This window comes from Symphodus melops (genome assembly GCF_947650265.1).
Source record: "Symphodus melops genome assembly, chromosome: 3".
Classification (NCBI taxonomy): domain Eukaryota; kingdom Metazoa; phylum Chordata; class Actinopteri; order Labriformes; family Labridae; genus Symphodus; species Symphodus melops.
The window spans coordinates 4,619,296-4,641,087 of NC_136693.1; the positions used below are offsets into that span (position 1 = coordinate 4,619,296).

The following is a 21,792-nucleotide window of genomic DNA, read 5'->3' on the forward strand; positions in this document are numbered from 1 at the left end:
TTAACCAGTAATCAAGTCACATCCGTCATCCAATTCCAAATTCTCCACCTCACACTCCCCCCTCCCTCCTCTCTGTCTGCTTGGCTTAACTTGTCCTCTTGTGTTTTCCCTGAGTGACACTTGGAAGTTGTGGAGCAGCTTCACTGATTGCCCTTGATGTGAATCAGATGCATCTGCCTGCGACTTGCCAGATTCTAACTTCTAAGTCACTGGTCAGCTCGAGGGACAGAAGACAACACTGCAGGTGGATAACTGCGAGAGTTCAGTATTACAGAGAATATTTTGTCTTACAGTACAACAATTATGAATTTCTTTTGGATATTAAAGTAGAGTAATAATGTGAATATTATTCAAATCTACTTTTAGAGCTGACACATTAGGCTTGTTTGGTATTTTGAGTAATTGTTTGGGACGTTTCTCATTTGTGAGAATTTTGTACATTTTGTGATTTTTGGATTTTCAGACACAGAATAGCTTTGGGTTTTGAGACTACAGTAGGAGTCAGGAAAAAGTTTAAAGCAAAGTCTTGTTATACCATGTCATATATACCATGTCATCTATTCTGGAAGACTTGAGTATGAGAGGCAATACCCATTGTTTAACCCTTTTTACATGCTGGCCATATTTTCAGATTTTATACATTTTAGGTTTGACTAATTTCACCGTCCTTTGCTAGCGCTGCACTGCCATTGTTCAATTTCATTACATGATGTCAACATTAATGTATTGACAGGGCTATTCACTACATTAGGGCAACACTGCATTTTAGATGTATCTAAGGCTGGTATGATAATGATACTGGTATTGGTATGGTTACTGGATAAAGATGGTATCTTGGGATTCTGGGAATGGTGATGGACGTTCGGCCATATTTTGTTGTTAGCATAGTGATGAAACATTGGTTTTATAGTGACACACACAGACACACAGTGGCTCAATATGATCTCACACTTGCATCAACTGTATGATCACACAGAGGTAAGATGTATTTTGTGACTTCCTGTGGTCTAAATCCTCCAATAAGCACTTCTGCAGATTTCCAATTTCCTGGGAGGTAACCTAACAAATCCATGTTGAACATCAACCGCTCAAGGTGTCAGATTGAAAATGCTACATCAGGCTTTCCCAACCTTGGAGTCCCTATCCACATGCTACTGTGGGCCTTCGCTAATGCCAAAACAAGAAACTTGCAGAGCCTCTGTCTGTAATCCATTGTGCAGAAATGTCTTCCATCTTTTTTCCTCCATCCACAAAACACACAAAACACCTAAATGTGTTCTAAGATGAATGTCCACTTGCAACACAGGGTGAGATAAACAGATCAAAAAGTTCATCATTTTGTAACGCTAACTTTTTCATTCTTCTTATCCTATCTTGTCTCCGCCACATACTACATAAAACTACACTTTACAAACCTTATACTGGGTAAATCAAATCTTAGTATGGCACATACTCTCCAAATCTCTAAATTATTAACACAACATTAATTATTAATTATTAGTTTAAATAATTTGCATCATATCAGGTTTATGTTCACATACAATCAGACTGGATAATGTACTGGCTTAGAGTTTGTTTTTTTGCTATTTTGAGAGTTTGCCGTGATGGGCCCTGAAGTTCCAGTTACCGGTAGATGTTTTTATAGAGCTCTGGCTCTATAGAAACATTCAGCTGAAGTTGTAGAGTGCTTGTCCTGAGGATGTTCCTTCCAATGTGAACAACTTACGTCTTTGGTAAACTGGATTAATGTTGTCTCTAAGGGAAAAGGTGAGGCTCTCTTCCATGAAAAAGGATCACTAAATTGGTTGCAGTAGCACCAAGCATTGATGTCTGGCCGACATCGTTTTCAGAGGAAACAAAAATAAAGCCCTAGCTCAATTTGGCTTGATTATAGCACAACAATTACCAAGGCTGTAACACTGCTTTGCACAGCTTCACAAAGCAAAGTGTGCAATTGCATTGCATACACTCAAATCTTGGATTTAATTGAAGCTGGCAACCATACAAGGGTTCCTGGGATGCCTTTAAAGCCCTAATGTGTGTGATTTAGGTCCAGAGATGAGAGATTGTACCATAGGAAGACAGAAGAGTCAACATCATACCTCAAGCTGAATAATGACACATTCACTGAGCATCAGGGTCTCTGCCAAATGCCAAGCATTTTTATTATGTAAAATAAAGCAGGAATGTATAGAAAATGCATGTGTGAACGTATAAAGGTTTTTTTTTCTTTGACCTGGTTAATTCTAAATCATATGCAGCTCTTGCAGGCCCTCTCGTAAACTGATTGAGAGGGTATCATGTCTCAGTGGAAATGATTTGGATTCAACATGACAACGGTGGGAGCAAAGTGGATTGTCTGATGGGCTCAGCTGAGGCAGAAAATAGAGAAATACACTGGGGATTTACATCTCTTTTTTTCCATATGGCTCAAGGCGAACTTGAGCACGAGACTGAGACAAATTCTTTTCTTTTATTATTTTGAAACTCAAAATCTGTGGTTATAGAGTTGTGAATGAGCATTATACCCCATCTGTCAGTGGGTGGACAAGTGTTCTTGTGTTTTTTTAGGAGTTTTATTTGCGTTTTTGCTTTTAAGTGCATTATTTCTGCGTGTCAGAGTGTTTTGTGTTATTTGTATGGACTCTTTGACGATTGCATTTTGTTTCGCTGTAAAGTGCCTATCTGTCGAGAAACAATATTGTTCCCAAGTACACGCAGAGCATGATAAAGTGTTAAAATGTCGAGGGGAAGTAATTGGCATCTACTTATGCATGAGAATGCCTCAGAGTAATCATTGAATTATTCATCTAAAATGCTAACTAATTCTATTTCAATGCCTTAAACTTCCCTCGGTTGAAAATGACATAACTTAAGTGATGAACAAATGAGGAAATGAAGGACTCATTCTTCAAGGGTGAGAACATGGAGAGAGCTTATATCATTTTAATATCATAATTCATTGCCATTGTAATTATATATGAACAGCTCAAGTACAGAGAAGAAAAAGTGGTTTTAGTTATATTAGTTGACTTCTGAACAGTTACAATGATGAACCAGAGGTCACATTTCTTCCTGTGCTCTTCAAATCCACACACAAACACATCTGAAGACAGAAAATTCATTACTTTTCTGCACGCTTGAATTCCACAATTCATGAAAGGGTGAAATATGCACAATCTCGGCATTTATTGCTCATGTGTAAAATTGGTTTACACTTTAATTTCATCAATCTAAAGGATAAAATACTTTAATGCAAATGAATGTACATTTAATGTTTCTGTAATGAATGTATCCTTCTTGTTGGATGCTTCTTATTTTCAAATCATTAGTTTGAGTTATGTGATTAGAGTGATATTTAAAACAAATTTTTGGAATGCATTATTGTTGTGCTACCCAGCTTTATAACGACATATTAACATTTTTACTTGGTGAAATTAGCATTAAAAAGGTGTTAATCTTTTAGTGAATCACTTTATGAGAGACCACATACAATTTTAGGCAAAGTGTAATCGATTTAGACCTTTGTGAGTGTTGTCTTACCTGTAGGTGCGGTTGGGTAGTAAACCTGTATCCATACCATCACTTTTACTATGTTATTCCATGACTTGGATTTTTGCCGTTTATTATGAAAGAACCACATTGGGATGTAACAGCATTTTAACACACCTGCAGAAGAGAAACACAACTTCAACCCACACAAATTCTGTAATAAACTGAGAACTGAACACAGTGATTAGAGTAACACATGGCAGGCTTGTTTGAGATGGGGGGGAAGGGAGTCGTAGTGTGTGATTAATCATTCAAATGTGCAGTCCCTTTTAATACTTTAATACTGTGATATAACATGGTTTCCAAAAAAGAATAAAAGGTCGCTCTAATTGACGCGGAAAGTTACCAAGGCACATTCAGTCTACACCCAGAAAGATGAATTACAAGAAAGACGAAATGTGGCACGAAAGGTGAAACCAAAGATCGCTCTGACAGTTTAAGTAACCACACTTTAAAAGATTGCATCCTAAAAATAAACTTCAAGACCTTAATGTTACAATATAATGCACTTCTGCAGTTTGTGACATAGTTATGAAAATAATTGTATATGTTAGGGTAAACTTATTCATATCCTCTGCATGTCATTTTCTTACTTTGACCTTTGTTGACAAAGCAGAATTAGTTTCCTCTAGACCAATTCTTTCCTCCCATCCCCCCACCACTTAACAATTAAAGATTTAATGCCAGACGTGCCCTGACATCCACGCAATTAATATCCCCTGCTGTCTGCCATGTTGAGACAACAGTTGGTAAACATGGCTGACTTAGGTTGCAGATGTTGGATGGTGGTCATGCTCTGCTGGAGGAATATATTAACTGCTGACAGGCCTTGGGCAGTCCCCCTTATTATAACTAGTTATTTTCCCCCTCCTAATGGCATAATTAATCCAGCCTGAAATTGGAAGTACCACATAAAGTGTTGTCTGCCCATAATCTGCATGACGGCAAATAAACGGCTTTTATACTCTAGCTGTTGGTTTGTGTGGCTGTAGCCTTCTAATATATTCAATATTCAATCAGGGTTGTGTTGTGATGGTGCTTAGCACTGGTGCTACAACTGACTTTTTCGTGAGTGTTCTCATTTTCTAGGGTTGGAAGTAATGGTCGCTCGATGCTAAATGAATACTGAAACAATATTTTTAATCATATCTCAGATGTTCAGATTAAAACTCGATCAATGAATTGAAAAGTAAATCATAAAAGAATCAGTATTCTAAAAACTATATGTCTAAAGACACTTTATAACTGACTCTGCCACCATGAGCAAGCACTTTATCAACCAATCAAACTTTATTTGTAACTTTATTGTTGTTTGTATTTTCATACAAAGATGTATCCCAAAGTGTTTTGACGTCACAATAAATCAAACAGCAACAATACAACTCCCTCTAAGGTAAAATAACTACATTAAAACAGTTAGTGATGGACCGAGGAAACTTTCAGACAGTGGAATTTAGAAATGTAGATTTCTGCCTTTAAACAGTTTAAAAAAAAAAAGAGTTCAACACAAAATAACTCATATTTGAACAATCATCTTCGATGGGTTCATACGTGTATGACCAATCATATTTTTTTAAGGGTACCTGTCAAAATAAATTGTACCAACCAACCAGGTACTCAACTTTCTATCCAATAGATCCCTTACACCAAAAACACGAGTCTTTTCTTGTGTTTTGTAAAGTCTCTTTGTTCTACTTGAGTTTTACTCTTGTGATTTAACTCTGATATTGGGCCCCTACAGACAAAACTCTTGATTGGGCAGGGCCGATTTTCTGCAAGTTGTGGCAAGACCTTGAGAAGTAGGGGTCAAAGTGACGACTGAGCTCAGAGCACCAAATCCAAAGGGATTTTGACTTCCCCCTTGAAAAAAAAATCATTGATCAATGTCATTTACTTAGAATATAGTTGTCCTCCGCAACTGATGTTTAACATGTTGCTTATTCTACTTTTTACCAGTCTATTCCTCAATACTGAAAAAAGACTACTGACTACTACTGTCACAGAAAACTGTGACATGTTGCTGCAGCTTTAAAAGGCTCTCGAGTATAGCTTTTGATTTTCCACCTTCAAACTCATTTTCTTTCAATCTCGACTCATCAACAAACACATTTCGGCAACTTAGCCAAATTTAGATTAAAAAGTGGTTTAAAAACTGATGGGGAATCATGTTTCCAGTCCTATGTTCTTTATTTGTTGAGTCTGGTTCATAAATTGATATCCATGATGCATAGGGACAGCCTGTAAGCCCAGAGGGGAGCATCAGGCTTCAAGGCCTCACAGCAGCTCTTTGAGTCACTTTCAAGGAGGAGCAGACTTTTGAAAAGATGTTCGGAATTGACCTTTTACATGTTGCCCTTCTTCATTTGGGCTAAATTAAAATGTTATCAGATAATTACTTATGTAAGTATGAGCATAGTATTTGTTGCTGACACCGTCATAAGAGATGCAGAGCAATGAAGTGGTGGTTTCAAAGTTAAGAAGGGAAATCGCCACAAGGGCACATGGTTTGCAGCTCTAGGTTTTATTTTGCCCAAGTAGCTCAAGGGAAATTTAATTTTAGTTTTTGTGAATTTGTTTCGGAGTATGGATTTTTCGCCACTTAGAGTCTAACGCCAGAAAATCCAGAGAAGAAGAGAAGAAGAAGGTGTGAAGGTAACTTGTTTTGTTTCCAAGACGACACACATTTATGTAGAACTGACAGATTATTGGCGGCGTCTTTGTCAGGGTCATTGGATTATCCATCGTGGGAGATGAATGATTGATAAGTCTGGGTGGGTATTAAGGGGGGGCCTTTAAGACACTGAGCCCAGGGGAATCCTTAAATTTGTCCTTCTCTGAGTTGCCATACTGTCTCTTACAAACTTTCCAAAAATGGCTGTGAGAGTCTATGTGTGAGACGGTGAGACATCACCTTACTCAACCTGAATCCTCTATCTTTTTTTTCTTTTTTTTACCGGAGCTAATTGCTAAACGGGAGACAGTGGTTGTGTTAAATTTTAGTTGTTGCCATTAATATGGAATCATCTTTTTGTGATGTATTTTTAGTTAATTTGTATATAAGCAAAACAAGCAAACATGTAGATGGGTGATTGCTAAATTCAATACAAATGCAAAATAGGGGATAAGCAACACAATAAGTAGGGTGCACAGCGAAATGACGGATTATTATCTGTTCCAACGTTAAGCATTTTCATAAAAATCACTGTGCTGTTCTAAATTCCAGGTTATAAAAAACTGCCTTCTATACTGCATGTCTAACTTCAGGCTATTCATACTGGATGTGTTTTATTGTTGTTAATTATATACCCTTCAATAGTTTTACCTCACAGAATACATTTTAGCAACTGTGATGTAAATTAAATTAGTAGTTCCCTGTAACAAAAGCAAAGGCACAAAAATGAGTGGGTCTTTATACGACTGTATCAACCGCAAGTCATTGGGCAAGACACTGAACCCCTACTTGCCACCAGTTGCTTTAACAATCAATGGGGCACTCTACATAACATCCTCTGCCATTAGTGTGTGAGTGGTTAAAAATAGCTTGGATTGGTCAGAAAGGTAAAAGTGCTTTAAATACAATTTATTTCATGTTCAACAGTCCACAAAATAAATGTTGACTTTATAGAGGCTACATTCCCTGTTATGAGTTTATTTTGAGGGTCACGGTCCTAATAATATAAATATTTCAGTGGTAAATTTGTAATTGCACTGCTGAAAGGGGCACTTGTGTTTTCCTATATTTGTACACTGGAACAGTTTAACCCTTGTCAACACTGGATCATGAGCTCACGAGCAGATCTCTCCGTGAGGCCTGCTGCTGCAGCCTTGGCTATCTTTATTGAGCCATTGCTTGAGTGGTAACTGTAGTGTTCAGTGGCATTTCCTTTAGCCTCAACAGTTCTATGTCACACTGCAGGGTCAGTCTCATATAAGTCAGAGACCTGCTGTGACTCCAAGGGCAAAGACATATTTGTTCTTAATCGGCCCCAATAAATGATGCCTCCCCCTCAGTCTGGGGAGTTGGATAAGTTTGATGAGGATGGTCAGGGAATGATTTCAAAGTGCACATGTCTGAAATGAAAGATTTCATTATCTCATCGCCACTGCTTTATGATGGAGTGCCTAGTGGTGCCATCTCTGATCATAAGCCTTTTTTGTCAGGCATTCTGGTCCTCAGTAATTCACTTCTCTGCCCTGAAAAATGGGCATCTTTGTTTAGGAAGACGCAGATAGAACACTGGGCCCTTAAGAGGTCATGGTGTAATCGTGCAGCTGCTACCACTTGTTTGTTGTAATGTGCATGTGGATAATGGTAGATTTGGCAGACAAAAGCGCAGATTTTATCGACAAACCCAGTGATGTACATGTTTCTGTGTCAGTGGGCTTCAAATGATGGGTCTTATTCATTCCACAGATACCCAGGGGTCTGTTCCAGTGGGTGATGAATAATATGGCAGACAGGGAGGAATCTCTCACCTCATCTTCCACCGTTGCATGAACCTGCAGTACATTTCCCAGCCAATGCCATATGGTGGCAAGTCATGTGTGGGATTCATTGTGCCTTGTTATTTATTTATTTCCCAGGTGTTGCTTTTTTATTAGTGATTTATGTGTTATGTTGTATGATCTGCTGCTGGCACTATGACATGGGGTGTGCAGGGTTTTTTGGAAGCAGGCCTAGGCTGAAACAAAGCCATGGATGATGGATGTGGTACAACTCAGCTCCATTCATGGGCATGTTGTTTTTTGTATGTACTGTAAGAAGGGAGGATGCTTAACTAGATCCTTCTTTAAAAAGCGATTAATGTAAATGGGAAGTCAGTAAAAGATGTGTGACTGGTATTAGGTGAGGAATAATTCACCTCTATCAAGTGTACAGTATATGTTTTGCTTAATGCTGTTTCTGTTATCTGGAGTTTATGAATAAAACACAAGTGAATATGTAGCGAGAACTCATCGTTATCATTTGAGAAAAGAATTATGAAGAACATAATGTGAATACAGTATCTTTAAAATGAGGCACATTTGTGTGTGCTTTGCTTTTCTATGCAGGGATGGAAGATGTGTATCAGAAAATAAATATTTGACCATATAAGCCTATTGGATGGTATTTTATCAGGATGAGCTAATTATCTGATATGATTTATAAGGTCTATTTTGGATAATTTATTGTAAGATAAACAATGCAGCGGACAATAAATGTGCTTTTTCACTCCGACTTCATTCTGTGCTGTTACAGTATGTTGTAACCCCAGTGGATGTTTTTTTTTATGTTTATTTTTATTTTATTTTTTAATACTCTCCCAGTTAGACAATGTTCTCCAGAGTTTTTTTTATTTTTTATTTTTTTATTTTTTTTAATCAGATCTGGACCATACTGTGATATTATTTAAAAAGACCCAGCATTAAGGCTGTGAGCACAACCCTATAGTAACATTCATCAAAGTAGAAGTGGAAAAGAAAAACTTCCTTTGAACAGGCAGAAACCCTCGAGCAGAACCAGACACACATTGAACAGCCACCTGCCTCAACTGGGGTGAGAGAGGGGATAGAAGGAGGACTGACAATGGAGAAGTGCCACGCTCTCATTAGGCATCACCAAGTTTGCTCGCGGGCAAAACAGATGGGTCGCCAAGATTTCATAGTTATGATCGTGAAGTCAATAAAGTCACCAAGGGAGGTTCCTGTCCTTTACCGTAGCTACTGGCAAGTTCCTTTGACAGAGTGTGCAAGTGAAATTTCTGCATTTGTAACACCTTTCGGACTGATTCTGTTAAAGCAGTCGAGATCAAGCTGCTCTAAGGTTCACATTTATATTAATGGCATCAAACTGATATTAACAATTGTAGCAGTTGGCAGATCCACAGCAGTAGCTCATTTGAAGTAACAATCCAGATAAATCTATATAGAAGTCGTATATATAAATTTTCCTGGTTGATGATAGTTATAAAAAATATTTAAATGTTTGATTTAATTGTTCTCCATCTGATCTATTGGACTTGCCATTTACAAAGTTGAATATAATAGTTGTTTAATAACATGATGACGTGAAATTGGGTCACACTCTCTGTTAAAGAGAAGTGCTGTAACATGAGCTGTGAAAAAGTGGGTTATTTGTGGAATAACAGTTAGGCTAGGCCATTTCACTTAATATTATCTCCCTTGATAAACCCAAAAACACATTTTTAACAATGTTAACTAACCAACTAAACTAAAAAATCCTACTTATAAATTCTGTTTTTAAATCTATGAAAATACTGTGAACAGTGTCGTGCATGACCTTCATTTTACATGCCTGCTGGATGGGGTCTACTCTGCGAACACACACAATAACAATAAGAAGACTCAAGGGAGTCTTCAAAGTAATCAAATTGATGGGCTTTAGTGGAAATTTATAGCCACCAAGGATCTTTTATTAGCATGGTAACCACATTCAGATGAAAACACCTCCCAGCAGGCTTGTTGCTGTCCTTGAGTCAGTAAACAAGGATGTCAGATTCAACCAAACGTTTATTTTTCACTTTTCATATTAATGTCAGGCAGTGAAAGCGAACATATGGTGACTGGCATTACTAATACTTATCTCTAATGGTGTCAATTAAAAGGGTAAAAAGAAAATGGGGCCACCAAATGCCAAATGTGTCGGGTCATATTTTAGCCAACTCCTGACCTTTCGTGCCTTCTCCCTGTTCACTCATGGCACAGCAAGTCTCTTGAAATGTTATTTTAATGCCCTGAGGCTCTTTGTGCCTGGTTTTGCAGTACGTCACTCAGAATATCTTTCAAAAGAAAAATAATCTATATAATTACCATATAGAGTTCATGCAAACGTGATATGGAGTGATATCATGGTATGAAGAAACAAAAACAAAAAAAACATCCTTGCAGGCCTTTCAAAAAGAGTTAGGTTCTGCAAAAAGGGGAACTAGGCTTGACAAATGTTCCCTCTATGGTTTTTCTCTTCATAATTGGATGGACGACATGAATATGAAGGGGCATACCTCTGGTCAAAAGACCTATCTCTGTAAAACGAGCCCTCGCTAAATTGGCTGATTGAAAGGAAGGGAGGTTTTTTTCCCCTCTCCTTTATTCTTCCTGGGACTCTGTTGAGTAGATATTAGTTTTCTCCCCTATTGCTTTACCCTTTAGCTGTAACGATGGAGCTTTTAATCCAGTTTAAAACACCTATTTCCCCTAGGGTGCCAATAAAGAGTGAATACTCTCAGCTGGTGGCAGATGTTTAATAGGGAATGTTCTCTTCCTCTTTCTCTCAACAGACAAAGCTATGATGGGCTGGAGAAGAAGCTAAAGGAAGTCTTCAGTGAACGAAGCAGCATCCTGCGCCAGCTCTCCAAGACTTCAAAGGAGTTAGACAGCATAAAAGGCAACCTTCAGGTTGGACATCTTACTGTTTCGTTTTGAAAGATACTGCAATGCCGGAAGGCTTAGTATGACATGAGTTCTTGGCTGTGGGTAATCTTCATTTTCATCAGTGTTATTACCAGGAAACTCATGGCTCTTTCTGCTTATTTTTCCATCAATCTGCTGTACTACAACCAACTGTTATTAAATATTAACGCGCAAATGTTGTTTTAATTTGGCGAGCCCACCCATTGTTTTGTATGTAATGTGTTACTGGAAATTAAGCTGCTGAATAAGCAATGCACAGATGGGAATGCAGATCAATTAGGAGTGAAAAAAACTCTTCCTTAGCTCTGAATAAAACAGAAGTAACATGGAGCTTTCAAGAGGAAGGAAATCAAAGTGGGAACTATTTGCAGGGCCTCAAAGTCTTCAACTTAAAGTATTGATACTGCACTACATAGTAAAACCAGAGGTTAGTATAACTTGTGTTTTATTTTCAAAGGTCATGGCGTTCATATCATCGCAATGTGCAAAGTTGTCACTAAATGTAGGCCTACACTGAAGTTTCCAGACTGTTTCCATGGTTCAAGTTTGACCAAAGACAAAACGTTGTGGTGTTTTCGGATCGCATTAATAGCAGCCACTTCCACTAAACGTAAGCAAGTCAAGTCTATGGAGCACCATTAATACATTGGGCAACTTATAGTGATTCATAAAAATAAGCTTTAAGAACATTGCTGAGCAAACATAAGTTGTTGGAATGCCATCCATCTATTCAGCCAAGATCTTCTGCGTATTCAGGGTCCCTATGGCATGCAGTTTAAACAAGTCAGCCCAGACTTCCCTCTCCCCAGCTATATTTTTGGGGGACTCTGAGACATTCCCTGGCCCGATGGGATTGCAGATAGGTACACCAGGGTCTCCTTGTAGTTGGGCGTGCCCCGAAAAGTTCCGAAGCAAGGCACCCAGGAGGCATCTTAGTCAGATGCCTAAACCACATTTACTTGGTTAGATGCAAATAATAGCTGTTCTACTCTGAGCTTGGGAGGAAACCCATTTTGGGCACTGTGATCTTATTATTTTGGTTTCAACCAACAGCTCCTGATCATAGGTGAGGGTTGGAACAAAGGTTAACCGGTAAATGGAAAGCTTTCCCTTCAGACTCAGTTCCCTCTTCACTGCAATGGTTGATCTCATGGTCCATTTAGTATGAAGTATGAACAAAACCAAGAAAGCTCTTCACAAATTCACTAATTCCCCACCCAGAGGGAGCAATCCACTGTTTCCTGACAGAGAACCATGGCCTTGAAAGTGCTGTCCCGCATTCCACCTGATGTGTTTTCAACTGCAAACCACCCCAATAACTACTTAAAGTCTCAGCCTGAAAAAGCCAACAGAATTACATCATCTGCAAAAGTGTAAAAATGACAAATATTAAAATGTAAGCAAAACCACTGATTATTTTAATATGTCATCACATTTAAACTACTAAATGCAAATATCCCTACTGCCTAAGCCTTATAGTTTTCACTCCTAGGATCACTATTGAACACATATTTATTAGAAAGGCCTTTGCAGCTTGTCATTTGCACTTATTTGTATAGGCTATCAACCCCTAACCCTATTACCGCCAGAATGTTTTCTGAACATCAATTATCGAACCTTTAATACCTCTTTCAAGAGGGATTTTAACTTTACACATTGCTGCATTCCCAAAACTCTTTTTTTTTTTTTTTTTTATGGAAACAACAGAATCTCTCTTGCAAAATATGAACAAACCTGCGGCTCATATTATAAGCTGTTTGTGTTAGTTATAGTTTTTTTTTTTTAAAACACAACCCCTCTTTGCTAAATGTGGCCTGAAAAAACAGCTCCTTAAGCAAGAAGGGGATTTTGCTTAGAGAACAGAAATAGGTTCATAAGACAGTTTTAGCTGGACGATAATAAGGAGTGTTAACCCAGCTGCAAAGGGACGAATCTGTTAGTTCCCCAAAAACACCAGACCTGGACATTTTATCAAGTAAAGTACCTTATTATACAGTAGATATTAAAATTCTGCAAGCATTTCTCAAAATACAATTATCTCTGTGCCAGATACTGCACATCACTTCTCACCAGTCAGTGTGGGTCAGCTTCATTACAGCTCTTGGCAATGACGAGAAATACACAGAAACCTAATTATACATTCAGATGTTTTAATCATTTAAATTTCAGGATTTGTTAGTTTGTGCAACAATGATCTTGCATAACATGTTTCCTTCTTCCACATTTGGCTCTTGGTTGCAATGTATGTGCATTGCTCCCCAAGCTGCAGTTTGAGTGATATTTCCGTCTTTGCAGGGTGTTGATGTTTAATGCTTCGGGCAACTTTTTCTCCAGCCAATTGAATTGTCAGGAAATCAATAATCAGAAAACCGTTCTGCAGACTATTCCCTGAATTTCTGCATGCTTGGTGGAGATGACCCATGTGTCTGGAAACAGCTCATGTAGTCTGGCTATCATCCTCCCTCGGGCACACTTTGATGTCTATTCACTCCAGGCGAGCTAGGCTGGCATCTATCTTGGCCCCGGGCCCTGAGCCAGCGCACTGGACAGGCCAGAGGTTGGTTCAGATTTGGAAAAGTGTTGCTGTGGAATTAATCTATTCATCAGGGGGGAAACGTCATATACATAAAATTTATCAACATTACAAAGAGAATCAAGTCAACAGGGGAGGGTATTAAGCATTTCTGGGAAGATTTGATGGAGCAAGTGTTTATACTTTTAATGAGTTGCCCACAGGTGGAGGTCATGGACCCTGATAATGAAGCTTTGTGTGATGAGGGATTTATCTTGGCAGCAGCTCTAGGGTGAGATCTCTTAAAGCAAGTACAACAATAGGGCTTCTCTTGCCCTGCACCTTTCTTTGGGCTTAAGCTAAAATGTGGATAGTACTTTGAGAAGTAACATTATGTGACAAGTGCACACAAGTAAGAAGGAGCTGTTTTGATGGATAGTTGGAGTCATATCACCAGGGGGAATTTAAACATAAAAATGATTTTAGACAAGTCCTTTCGAGTCCAGTAGCTTGTCAGTGATCTCATGAAGTACATCTTTATATACTTTATATCGTTTTATGTATTAAACATTTTCTTCATTTTGATTTTGGTATGAAAATGTAGGAATGCTGTTATCACTATATTGACTTGGAGACATTGTTATTTCAATCATTCTTTATGAGGAATGAACAATCATTTATTTAACAATATAGGAAATGAATGCGTAAATGTCTTCGGGATTGAGACTCCATGATGACAACTCCATGCACTGGGAGGTTTGATGAGGCCGACAGCAGGATAAGATGCCCTCAGTGGAGTCTCGACTCTGGTGGTGGTGGTGTTAGAAGAAAGCAGGATGTGATGAGGAGTGAGTTTCTGAGACTGTATCTGAACTCTGCTGAGCTGAAGTTGAGGTGACTGGGGCCGAGGAGGGTCGCAGTGATTGCACTGGAATGACAAACTCACTGTGGAAGAGAGAGAACAGATTTTCAAATTTGACCACGGGAGAGAGGTTGTGGCGAAATCGTGTTGGACTATTACTGAAAGATTAAATGCCTCAAATAGGCAAATCACCAGAACCGGGACTCTCCAGAATGGTGGAAGTTGTAAAGAGTGGCTGAAGTTGCTTGAATTCAAACTGAGCTCCAGAACTACCCAGTTTTACCAAAGGGCATGTTTAGGGCCAATTAAATTTGTTATTTGTGGTGCCAAGTCAATGTGAAAGAGTGGAGAGAAATCACAAAAAATATCTGAAGTTTGTCAAAAGTGTACTTAAAGTGGTTAATTAGCACGTTCTGTTTTTCACATTCGTTGAAATGTTTTTTTTTTTCATTCCCTCATTGGAAGGACAAGAGTTCGATGAGACAAAAACAGACTCTAAAGGAACTGCTCTTAATTAAACGCACTAAAGTGAAAAACAAGCTTCATAAAAAGTCCAAACATGAAAGAATTTCTGCTGAGTGTCGTGTTGGATTTTACTGAATATTTCAAGCATGCTTTAACCATAATTTGAATTTCATGATACTAAATGGGAAGACCAGAGCTCACTGTGGGCTTGTTGACTTTACATCCAGGGTCTGCTTTGGAAAATGTCCAAATTGTGTAAGGATTTCTGAAATCCAAAACCCAGACTGAAAAATTAATCAAAACTGCAACGTTTTTTTTTTTGCAACCTTAAGCCTGCTTTCAGATTACAAAAAAAAATATTGTTAGAATGTGTGGAGTGAGCTTTTTCCACCTTGTTTTGTTGACAGGGGTGCAGGGGGACTTTATGATTAATGGTACAAATCATTGAATTTAATAGGATATCACAAGAGAGAGGGTATTTTTGGTATTTTTAACTGAACAATTTTCTTATCATATGAGTTTATCTGAAGGGAATATACATTCTCTATTGTCGAAAGTAGTTTCTGGCTCTGTTCTCTATTCTAAATGTACATGAAGTGAAGCGTGGGACTGGAGAGGGAGGGGGAGAATCATCTCCTCTGCGACAGGAGGAAACTGGGTTTATGGAAATGCAGTGTTAATTACCTCCTTCAAGCATAATTTTAAGAGAAGCTATCACTCCCTTTGAGTCCACGTTTTCTTAGAAGTCTGGAAATTACTTTTCAGCTCATAACAAATAAAAAATATCTTGGAGGGCTTGTTGGGCGATCAGAGACTTCACTAATCTATAATTACCCATCAGGCAGGTGCTGAGGCGCCATCTGAACCCGCTCTGCTCGTCTGCCTGTACCCTCGTTATGGTTTCAGATTGTTATGGGCTATGAGATGTTTTCAGGCATCAACAACATTTTACACCTTCTTCATTATCTTATGATATTCACTTCATTGAACTATGGTGCTTTTACAGTATTTAGTTCCCCAATGACTGGCACAGTTACAGAAGCATTTGACCTTTTTCCTTGAAGGAACTAGAAACCTGGATATATTTGGAAGCATGTGTAGTTCAAGGCGAGTGTATACAGTATGTTTACCTCCCCCTGTCTGATATTGGCTCTTTGAAATAGTTCTTATTTTGAGTTTGTTTTCCTAGAAAGAAAAACGTTTGCATATTACATGACCGTGTGTCTGCTGTTCTCTTTCAGTCGCTGAAAAACGATGACTCAGTGGCTAAGAAGGATGTGCAGAGGATTCTGGAGCTCAGCCACAAACAGAGGTAAAGTGAGGCAACATGAATGACTTTGTCACAAGTCACCTACAGTATCATGCTGCCTATAAAAATCATCTTAATGCAGGTCGAGGTTTATAATAACCATCAGTTATGGCTGTTGAAGATATCAAATCCAAGGCATCCTCAGCTTCACACATCCTACTTTCAATCAGTCAATGTTACGTGACTCAGAGACCATGAAACTCTTCATCTTGAGTCATATGTTCTAACAAGGAACACAGGTATAAGAAACTAGCTGGTTCATGGCTAAAAGAGTTACACGCTTTGTTATGTAAGATTACAGAGTGGATGTGTGTATTCCAAGGTGCATTTCTACAAGAACCAAGCCGCTGTTATATTGTAAGATTTATGTGTGTGTGTGTGTGTGTGTGTGTGTGTGTGTGTGTGTGTGTATGTGTGATTGTGTGTGTGTGATATTTCTCTTCAATTTTATTTGTCCCCTAAGGGCGATTGGCCTTGCAGCATGACATAGAAACAAGACAATAATATAACTCCTTCATATGGTATGTCAAAGAGGGTCATGGCATGGTTCAGACTAGTGAAAAACAAGCTCCCAAGTTGACCTTTTCCAATCAATGTAATAGATACAAGTATTGTATAAAGAGTCCAATACCAGAACAGTTATTACATAACTCTCTGAACCTAACATGGATACAGTATATCAGTACAATCCAACAACCCTCAGGTAACCTGTTCCAAATCTTTTCATGTTGAGGATCCTTAACGTAACACTCATCTCATGGGCTCTATGTGTTGTGCTTTGACTCAAGGATTTATTCACAACCCATGAACAGAGTTTGGATGCATTCGTTGACTATGTTACTGATTGTATTTTATGGAAATGTTGTCACAAGAAATTGCCCTAACAAGCAAGCGTTGGCAACTGGCAAGCTATACAAGTCCATTTCAAACATCAATCATTTGTAAACATAACGAAAATGACAAAATGACGCATGAAGGATTTTAACCTATTACCTAATATGGCAAAAAGACTAAATCTAAAACAATCATTGATTACTGATATATCTTTTATTCTTTGTTTAGAAATTACTTAATCTAAACGTTCCTGTAAAAATGTTTTGTGAAGCATGACTTAAGTCATTTAAAAAAATGGCAATTTAAAAACATATACTCTAATAACCTGTAAAAACGGTGTTCATTGAATCCAAAAAGAGCGTAATTGGCTTTAATTATGTGTGCTGCTTGTACAAATTGTGATTACTGTTTGTATTTCATTTAAACAATATATATTATGGTATCATATCATATTCTGGTGGGAGCTATACATGTACTGTACTACATTATTATTATTTTTTTAAGTTAATCATGTGTAATTGAGATTATTCTAAAATATGTTGGTACATTGGTACTATCCCTGCCCTCAAGGAGCCCTGCAGGGTCTCAAGGCCTCACAAAGTTGAGGCCAACTTCATTGCTAAGGGCCAGCCTTACCAACAAAGGGAAAAACATTGCCTAAGTAAATGTCATTCAAATTCAAAAGTCCAGCAATATTTACTTGAAAGTTGTCTGGCAAAAGTAATAACTCCGACTGTCATCCCATTCAATCCAATCGGCGGTGAATCCTAATGTGTGATAAAAAAAAATTGTGACATCACCCTTTTACAATGAACTCGATGAGTGATCCTATGTCTTATCATTCATTTTTGGTTCTACCTCTGGCATACAACAGTGTTTACTGATAAGATACAAATTGAAAAAAATCACTTTAAACACTTTGAGGTTGACTCTCTATTATTGATACAGGTACTTCTAATGGGCTACTAATAAAAAGGCAGTATAAGTAAAAACAGCTGGGTAGTTCATAATCCAATCATAAAACCTTCTTGTATATCCAACAAATAATGGCCCTTCCTCGTTTTTATGAAAAATCTCCTCAAACATAACACACTTTATCTTCTTGCAAGCGATCTGCAAAAGTGTTTACCTAAAGTGCTTTAACTGTTAGGATTGTCTGATTAATGTTGTGTGTAATGAGACTTTTAATGATTAGGAGTCATTTGTGGCCTTCATGCACTCTGAAAATGTCAGTCAGATTGAAGTCCTGCCCTCCTGTGTGCTGTATCCCGATAGCCAATCAATAGCCCATCACCACCGCCCATGGCAGCTCTCACATGTCATCAAGCTAAACCACCATAAAGCAGCAGCAGCTGCTTGCCTCCATGTTGCCTAGCTAGCATTTGTGGGGATCTGTTTTTCCAAAGTGCTATTAATCCATCTTTGGAGTTCCATGTCTGTCAAGTGTGATTACTGGCTGGCTGCATCACATGCCATTCAGACAGGTGATTCATTACAACTCATTTGTTTTTGACAACTCTTTACAGTGGTTTGATTGCTTTCTGGAAATAATTTTGCGACAAAACTGTAATGCTACAAAAATGCGTCGAAACATACCATGAACAGTCAGTAAAAATGCTACAAGTTTTAAAAATAGTAACAATTAATTTGGCAAAGATTGAACTTGCTGTCAGCCTATTTGTGCTCACTTGTCAAATATCACAACCCTGTGCTTCTTGGAATGACAAGCTCTTATTTCTACTGTGCCCTTTTCCGTCAGTTTGGCCAGTGTTGATCTTGTTTATGCAAAATGTTTCCAAGTCTTGGATGCAGGCGATATGAATATCAATGAAATGCCAAAGCAAGGGTGGTTGCCTGGTCGCTGTGGAGAAAAATGTTTGCTAGGCTGAACTCATGCCAAGAGACAAGCCCATTGGCATATGAAATGTAGGAGTATCTGGCTGTTGAGCAGTGAGATCCTTTCCACACAAACATTTAGGGTTGCTGTATTCCCTTCAAAGAGGCTTCCGCTTGACTACACCGCTGCCTGACTCCAGCCGCGCCACATGCTCTTAAACTTACAGCCAGGCCTGGAAACAGTAAATAGACTGTTACCTTAAATTTAACTGGGCTCCTGTGTGATGTGATTTCGACAAGCTTTTTTGAATCCACTGACCCACATCACTTGCCCACTTGATTCATAATTCAGTGTGCATTGCTGTTATCTCTGCAAAGGAGCATCAAACGATACTGAAATACCAATTGCATTCTAATGCATTCACATTTATGTTTGATGCGTAATGAATGCAGAACCAGTCTTCATACAGCATGCATAAAATCTGTGTGGAGCGTTACAAATGCTTATAGGCTCCTACATAATGCAACATAATGAATTTTTACACTCCATATTTTCTTCATAAATTCTTTCATTGACCTCAAATCTAGTCCTGTCTGCCATTTGGGATATATTTGTCTTGGTGTGTTTGTTAAACTATGCATTATGTTTGGAGTAACCAGCTATTTGTATGAAATGTTAGCTGCAGCTGATCCTTTGAATTAAACATGGCACCATAAAAGATTAAAACATGAACCCAAAGAGCCCTGAAGGGAAAAATGTGACAAAACTCTGTTCAGTGTAACCAGAAGGGACTTTTTGTAATTATTTAAGCTGAGAATAATGTACAAACACCTCGGTGGTTGGGACAACACAGTCCGATGTTTGAGGCTGGACGTGAGTCGGTGGTTGTGTGTGTGCACATCTGTGTGTTTACATCTGCAGATGAATCCTACGGCCTTAAAGAAATTTGCTTATACTGTATTGGAGGAAATTAAATTAAAGATTTAATCATTGAAGGCTTTTATTCAAGAGAAACTCAATGTAGGAATATGGGGCTTGAAATAGCAGCTCCATATAAAGCGCCACTGCTGAGCCTCTGTCTGTGTGGACTGTACTGTACTTGTAGAGGAAGCCGTCATGGAAAGGAAAGGGGGGCATTGGCATAAGACGGAAAAACAAAATACATAAAGTTCTGATATTTAAAGAACTAAGATATGTCCTTCATTTCCCCTGGAAATTCCCCAATTTAAATTTGAAATGGTCATCCAGCATTTCATTTTCACAAACTGCCTTTCACAAGTATACAAAATCTGTGATTCGACTACCTTTTCCTCTAATATATTTTCATACAGCTTACCCTTTGAGTCTCAAAACATTTGACAACACTTGTCTAACTGTTACAATAACGGCATTGACTCAATATAATCCAATATAATAGCTTTCTGTTTCTTTTTTCAACCAAAGTCAACCTGAGATGTGAATGTGTAAAAAAAATACTCAAAGTTTCTCTCCACAGTTTTACATTTAAGAGAATCATTCTGTGCCAGAGCAGTGGAGGCCTGTGAAAGTGTAAGGAGGATGTGCTAACCAAGTGTTTCTCACCTCTCTCTCACTTGACAGAGAAGAGATGAAGACCCTTCAGGCAGCCTTGCAGAAGCAGTTGGATGAGGCAAATGAGAGAGCGGAGAAGCAGCAGGCCACGGTAAGACAGAGCTGACCTGACCATCAACATCCAGCCTCGGCTAAACCAGCTTCATCACTTGTCACACAGGCCCCTCAGTGATCCATGCTCATTACACAGCAGCCTGCTCTCACGCCTACATGCATCAACACTTAATTCAAACTCTCAGGAATAGCGAGAGAAGCTTTTTGTCCCTCTACTCGCACCCACCAACGCAAAAATTAATGAGATCGGACAAAGGCGTTAGAAGCTAAGCACTTATTCATCCCTCAATCGAGCCCTGGCTCTCCATCTAACGTATTTGAATTTGTATCTATTCCTGATCCCCAATCGCTTGGCACTTTGCTTCTAATTAAATTCGAGCAGGTATCTCACACACTGTCTTGCAAATTCAATTAAACAATAAAAAATTAAAATAAAAACATAAACAATCACCCTTGCTCCCTTTTCCACAGCCAAAGCTGTTTTTTTCCCCCATTTACTGTAATATGAAATAATAATGATATTGAGTACATGGAGATATTTAATTTTGTGCACATGTAATTTATGAAAAATTACAAAAGATGACTGATTGTCTAAATATTTGCTGATTAATTGTCTGTTTTGTCAAACAAATCCATTAATCAATTCATTATTTCTGCTCCAGTCATTTCAGATGTAATGATGTGTCAACAGTTATAGACAACAAACTAACTGTGTTTGCAGGTGATACCCTGCTCATAATTAGAACTCTACCAGGTTGTTGTTTGGTTGGAATTGCCTTCCTACTCAACTGATGAATACATATTCACTCTGACCGTTATGGCAAATGGGATTAAGTAAAAGATTGGCTAGACTTCTGTTATGAGCATGAGGAGCCAACCATCCAAGTGGATTAAGTTAATTAACTTAAGTAACTAATAAAGGCTAGATAAGATAACAGTGCAGTTTTGAGTAGTGCAAAAAATGCTGAGATGAACATGATAATACGTAATGATTGAACAAAAATAATATGTAGGTACTCCCATAAAGCATTGTGCATGGATTAATGAGGAGGGTAATAATAATAGAGTGAAAACCTTATTGAACTGACAAATTAGAATGATCTTGTTGCTCACGCAGGATTTGTCTTGAAGGAATGTATTGCAATAATAGAGTCATGGATTGTTATTCTGCTTGATCCTCAGATAGACAAACGTTTGTTTTGGTTGAAGCTGAAGAGAAGGCAAATAAAAACAAATAAATCCAAGAAATAGACTACTTTAGTTAACCTGTCAGGAGATAATGTGGCTATGCAGGTAGATTATAGTTCTTCAGTGGCCCATAGATGTTCTCTTAAATAAACTCAGCTCCAGCACCTCACCTCAGCTGT

General features: G+C 38.3%; 1 protein-coding gene across 2 annotated transcripts in view; it reads left to right on the forward strand.

Annotated features, from left to right (window-relative positions):
- Positions 1-21,792, forward strand: part of luzp2 (leucine zipper protein 2) — a 158,287-nt gene that overhangs the window by 68,620 nt on the left and 67,875 nt on the right. For both annotated transcript variants that reach the window (XM_079340255.1, XM_079340254.1), the window contains exons 2-4: positions 10,830-10,947; positions 16,043-16,113; positions 20,381-20,462. In XM_079340255.1, the coding sequence (XP_079196381.1) occupies positions 10,830-10,947; positions 16,043-16,113; positions 20,381-20,462 (271 nt within the window). The remainder of the gene's footprint in view (positions 1-10,829; positions 10,948-16,042; positions 16,114-20,380; positions 20,463-21,792) is intronic.